This window comes from Anoplophora glabripennis, unplaced genomic scaffold, assembly GCF_000390285.2.
Source record: "Anoplophora glabripennis isolate ALB-LARVAE unplaced genomic scaffold, Agla_2.0 scaffold236, whole genome shotgun sequence".
In the NCBI taxonomy this organism is placed as follows: Eukaryota; Metazoa; Arthropoda; class Insecta; order Coleoptera; family Cerambycidae; genus Anoplophora; species Anoplophora glabripennis.
Window position 1 is genome coordinate 60,636 of NW_019416367.1, and position 6,199 is coordinate 66,834.

The following is a 6,199-nucleotide window of genomic DNA, read 5'->3' on the forward strand; positions in this document are numbered from 1 at the left end:
CTTACCTGTGGAAGGATAGCTGATGTGGATGTTTATAATCCAATTTCTTACAAATTCTGCACTGTCTAACCATATTCACACCTTAAAAGTTTATCCAAAATACATGTATAAACACTAATCACGTTTCACTTACTAAAATCACAACTATTTTCTAACAAGAGACGCCATATTCTGCCAACCACGGCAGAACGAACGAGGAACACGCTACAAATTATTGCGTAGTTGCCAAGTCTTCAAACATGGCAAATATGAAAAATGAAAAATAGTTTAATATGTACAGAATTTAACAATATTGTATGCATAACTTAATAATACTATCCTATAATAATAATTTTCACAATTGTGATGAAAATTGCGATAAAAATATTAAGTACATTTCCAGTATAATTATACAGCTGACAACAATGATACAATTAGACTGTGAATAGATTAGGCTTCTTCTAGAAATGTAAATAAATAAGTCCCCTTTATTTAAATGTCCTTGGTATATCTCATGTCTTTCTTTTACGCAGATGGCTTGTGAGCGATCGTTTAGTATTTTAAAATTTATCAAAAATGGGTTGCGAAATTCCATCGGACAAAAAAAATTAGAAGCCTTTATACTTATGAACTCTGAAAAAGATATTTTAAACAAGATCACGATTGACGCAGTAACTGACTTACTAACTTCAAAACATCCAATTTTTAGAAATAAGCCTTTACTATATTATTTTCATATTTGTCAGAATTTTAATCGAAATTGCTGAAATGATTAAAATTAAGTTTCACATTGTATGTAATTCTTTTGAATAATATTAGGTTAATACATATGATTTAACAATACGTCTTCCTTGGTTTTATTTTCGTACAAATAATTGTGGTTTATTCCAGAATTAAGTTCTTAAATTACAGCTCTCATATTTTCATGTCTTATTTAATATATACAAAATCGTATTCTATGTTTCAAGCTTGACGGATTTATAAAAGTCTCTAGTAAGTACTTAAAAGTAGTCAAATGCAAGGGAAAATTATCCACTGAAAAAAAATAAAAGAAATCAAAAACTTATTGATGGATAAAATAAATAATATATTTAAAAATTTTCAATCTTCTCAACTTTGGAAAACTCGGCATAATAACATAATATCGACATAATAACACATATACACGACATATACTCGACATAATAACAGGACAAATAATGAATATCAGGCTGGAAGGGTGAATTCATTTTGTACAATAATTTAAAAATAAAAAACTTCCCGATACCAGGTACATAATAATTTTCGAGGCACTGCTTTCTGGTTGACCGCAACGTTTGTCTCGAAAATCATGTGGACAATCGAATACTGTGTTTCCAAGCTAGAAGTGAAAAACGGAACATATAATATTGCCAAAAATCACCCATGCATCAGAATTGCAAGCAAAAGAGGCTTTTTTTTATAAAGATATTTCAAAACTTCTGACGTACTATCTAACTAAAACGATGCTTATTTATTTCTTCTTTTCATTAAAAATTTGAGTTTACAAGTCTATACGACATCGGCAACACCGCCTAGTTGATCTCTCAACGTGTAAATACCACAGCAAAGTTTTCTATTAAGAAAGACAATGCATATTTATTTTGTTCCTAATTTTTTTTTTTTTTTTTGAACAAAAAACTATTAACTGCATGTTCTACATAATAAACCGTCTCGTTGTTTAGAATACACATGTACACATTTAAGATTCACTCTGAATATTGGTAATGAAAACTATATATTTTTAAACATAAAAAAGCAGGTGTATATTACAAAGTATTCATTTTAATGCATTGTTACAAAATCACTAGTCCAAAGTCACTTGTCTCTTTCTGTTTCAGGAGAGAGTTTTTGTTTGAACTGATGTTTTTCACAACAGGCTTTACATTCTACTTCATATTCACATATGATATGGTCGGTCCCTTAAATAACTTCATTTTTGACTGGATTTTGCGTTTTAATGGGCCATACTTCACACCTACAGATATTTTTTGTGCAGCAACAGATATCTCCTTAGAGACTTCTTATGCTTAGTTTCAGAATCACATTGATGCATTTCCTGCGACATACCTTCGCATGCTCATACATACTCACCCGAACATTTACACTCGTGAAGGTTCTCTATGCTTCAGCATGTGATATTTTATACAACTCCTGCAATTGGATTCATAATCACAGTCGGTGCGCCTTATCTTTATGTTTCAGCTGATGCCGTTTGATATAACTCTTGTATTTAGTTTTGAAATCGCAGTCATTACATTTGTACGTTTCAACCTGAGAAGGATCTTTATGTTTCAGTTGGTGCTTTTTGACACAACTCTTGTATTTAGTTTCGAAATCACAGTCATTACACCTGTACGTTTGAACCTGCGAAGGATCTTTGTGTTTCAGTTGGTGTTTTTTCATAGTACTCTTGTATTTAGTTTCGTAATCGCAATCGTTACACTTATACATCTGAACTGCCGAAGGACTTTTATGTTTCAGTTGATGCTGTTTCAACTGACTGTCGTATCTAGTTTTGTAATCACAGTCATCTTTATGTTTCAGATGGTGATTATTGATATTACCTTTGTATTTAGTTTCATAATCACAGTCTTTACACTTGTACATTTGAACCTGTGAAGGATCTTTGTGCTTCAGTTGATGCCATTTGATACCATTCTTGTATTTAGTTGCATAATCGCAGTGATAACACTTGTACATTTGAACCTGCGAAGGATCTTTATGTTTCAGTTGGTGATTTCTCATGTTATCCTTGTATTTAGTTTTGTAATCGCAATGAGTACAATTGTACATTTGAATCTGCAAAGGATCTTTATGCATCAGTTGATGATTTTTGATAGAACATTTGTATTTAGTTTCATAATCACAGTCTTTACACTTGTACATTTGAACCTGTGAAGGATCTTTGTGCTTCAGTTGATGCCATTTGATATAATTCTTGTGTTTAGTTTTGTAATCGCAGTGAGTACAATTGTACATTTGAATTTGCAAAGGATCTTCATGCATCAGCTGATGCTGTTTGACACAACTTTTGTATTTAGTTTCGAAATCGCAGTCTTTACACTTGTACATTTGAACCTGTGCGCGATCTTTGTGCTTCAGTTGATGCAGTTTGATATAATTCTTGTATTTAGTTTTGTAATCGCAGTCAGTACAATTGTACATTTGAATCTGCAAAGGATCTTTATGCACCAACTGATGTTTGGTGAAATTACTTTTATTCAATGATTCGTAGTTGCAACCATTGCATTTATAAATAGGCAGCTGTGAAGTGTCCTTATGCGGCAATGACTTGCATTCAGTTTTATAATCGTATTCATCACATTTGTTTGAGTCTTTGTGTTTCACATAATGACTATTAAAACTGGTCCTCCATTTCGTTTTGAAATCACAGAAGTTGCACTTGTACAATTGTGCTTTGTGTTCCACCTGATGCTCCGTAAGGTTAGATCTGCATTTTTTCTTGTAATTACATGATTCGTACTGGTGCATACGTATTTTTGAAATGTTTTTATGCCTTAACAGGTGCCTCTGAAATAATGTCTTATTTTTAGTTTCAAACTTACACGATTCACATTTATACACTACCGAATCATTTTTGTGTCTCGCATGATGTGACGTAGAACACCTCTCGATTTCAGTTTCGTAAATACATTTATCGCATTTGTACGATACTTTGCGCTCCTTCTTGGATTTCGTATTACATTTGTTCGCTGCCTTATTCTCAGCTTTACATTCATCCCCTTCTGCATCTCTACAGTCACTCTCCTCCGATGGTTCATTATCGGAGGTCTGCGGTATGGGGTCGCTGAAAAAATTGTAAACATAGAGTATTTTCCAAAGAGGTGGTAATTTTAAGGGGTTACAGGTGATACCAAAATATTCATTTTACAAAAAATCACAAATAAAAATTCTAAATTATTAATCATACACGGTGTCCCTTTTTAAATAACGATTGAAATAGGTTCTTAGGGAAGCACTTTCAGGAAAAACCTTTTAGGCAAAAGTTGTAGGATTCTGTGGGGTCCCAAGTCAATCGTAGACGCGATTAGAAGGCCAACTTGGATTTGTACGTTCAGATACGTCTTTATCCCATGGGTCAAAGTGACCCTAAAGGGTTATCTTAGGGTCACGTAGGGTTCTAAATAAGATTTTGCGGTATTGTTCGGAAAAGCACTTATAGAGACGGAGCTGGTTGAAAGTTTTATGGTTTGATACGAACATACGAAATTATTTTTGCTTCGGGATCCGCATTAATCGATTCCCACTAGAGGTCCGTATGATTTATACGAATGATGCGGATCTTACCCAAAGAAAAGTACAATAAATTATAAAAATACAAAATTTATTGTCATTTTGTTACCTGTCCTGATGATCTAGTTTTATTTCAATTTCCTCGGATTTAAGGTAAGAATGTTGATAGACGTTTGTGTATTTCTCATGTGCATCAAGGCAGTTCTTTAAAAAACTGCCATGGGTACGAAGCGAATCAAAGCATGCTGCGCATATAATAGGATCCCTGGTAGCACTGATATTCTAGAATAAAAAAAAAACTGGTGTTAATTAATTGTGATTCAATGTAAAGTTGAAAAGAACAAGTCTCAATGATTTATACGACAAATAAACAAGTAAAAGATTGTTTTCTGGCCCATACAAATATCTTTCCAAGGAATACTTTTAAATGTAACTTACAACCTGTGGTATATATGTATCGATTATGTCAACATCCACTTCATTTAGTGACACAAATCGGTAAGTTACCGGCTGAAAACATAATCGACATATTCTCCGATCTTCCGATACATCGATTAACTGAATATTTCCCTTCTCTTTTAGATAAACTTCCTTTAAATCAATCGCCGACATTTCACTAGCGTTAATATGAGGAAATATTAAATCCTCAGTATCCATACATATTGCCTTAAAATTAAAAGCAGCAAATAATTTTACGGAACATGTTTTACACATGAAATGTTTAACTTTTTCCTCCAAATTCTGAAACAGATTTTTAATTAAGTATAAATGAGCTATACTACGGACATAAAAGAAATCTTGTTGAATTGATCTTACCACAACCGGCAAAACAATTCTTAGAACATCTCTTATGACTTCTTCAATCACCTGGCAATTTGAATCCCTTATAGTATTTAGGCACAACCTACAAAATGATTCTTCCAAGATTGTTGCTTCCATATTTATTGTGTTTCTTATAAGGAATTCTAAACTTTCGAGACTGTTAAAAACAATAAAACGATTCCATAAACACATTTATATTTCTCTTCTTCTTCTTCTTCTTCACACTGAATTAGATGACAGATGGGAGCATCTTAGATACCTCATTTTTTAGATGAATATAAAGATTATACGATATATTCCACACGCAGCAGTCCCATGGCCCGTGCCATGGTACGCGTGCCATAACGTGGGTCGTGTAAAAACGCCTATCTATATATTTTTATACATGTGACACAATAGTGGCAATAAGGTCTATTTGCTTACGGTCTTGTGCCATTCCAACTCGTGACAAGATTCTTAAAATTGATTTCGCGCGTTTATTGAAAATTGTTACACATTTCATAAAAAAATTTATTTATAAAACAAAATGGAAAGTGACAAAAAAGATAAAGTTGACCTGATTATAATTGAAAATATAATTAAACTTTCCACTATTCGATCACATTAACAAAAAATATATAGATGGTATTCGTTCAAATTTCACAAGGCCAGTGGACCACGGAACGAGCTTTGGGACGTTTTTCTTGTATCTCTGGCTGCAACATAGCGCCATTCCACACATTCCATGTGACAAGTCGAGTGTAATTTGAGCACAGATTACCAACCAGATGACCAAGTGAACGTGTAATTGTAGTTCAAGAGACAGAGCTATATCACTTTACTCTCTCGCTCTTAATGTAAAACCTACGTAGATGGCGCGGTATGCCACATAGCGGGAATTTTGAAATATTCTTTAAATCCTATTACCAGTATACAAGATTTTCTGCAAAATTTTATATAAAGTATCAGGTTGGAAATATCTCAACCTACTTTATACAAAAATTTGCGTAAAATCTTGTGCAGTAACATGTAAGCATGTTTTTTTCTTTTTAAATTTTTTATTTAGACATGGTAAAAATAATACACTGAGTTATATTATTATCAATATATTTAACTTTTATATGTAGCTAAAAGATTTTTTTTT

General features: G+C 32.7%; 1 protein-coding gene across 1 annotated transcript in view; it reads right to left on the reverse strand.

The window, feature by feature from the left end:
* LOC108905921 (zinc finger protein 99-like) overlaps nucleotides 1-5,224 on the reverse strand; it is a 28,184-nt gene extending 22,960 nt beyond the window's left edge. Inside the window, exons 1-5 of the mRNA XM_023454283.1 lie at nucleotides 5,071-5,224; nucleotides 4,693-4,995; nucleotides 4,364-4,536; nucleotides 3,589-3,808; nucleotides 3,079-3,531 (exon numbers count right to left, since the gene is read on the reverse strand). Of these exons, the coding sequence (XP_023310051.1) occupies nucleotides 3,079-3,531; nucleotides 3,589-3,808; nucleotides 4,364-4,536; nucleotides 4,693-4,995; nucleotides 5,071-5,193 (1,272 nt within the window). The 5' untranslated portion in view covers nucleotides 5,194-5,224. The remainder of the gene's footprint in view (nucleotides 1-3,078; nucleotides 3,532-3,588; nucleotides 3,809-4,363; nucleotides 4,537-4,692; nucleotides 4,996-5,070) is intronic.
* Between the last annotated feature and the right edge of the window lie 975 nt (nucleotides 5,225-6,199).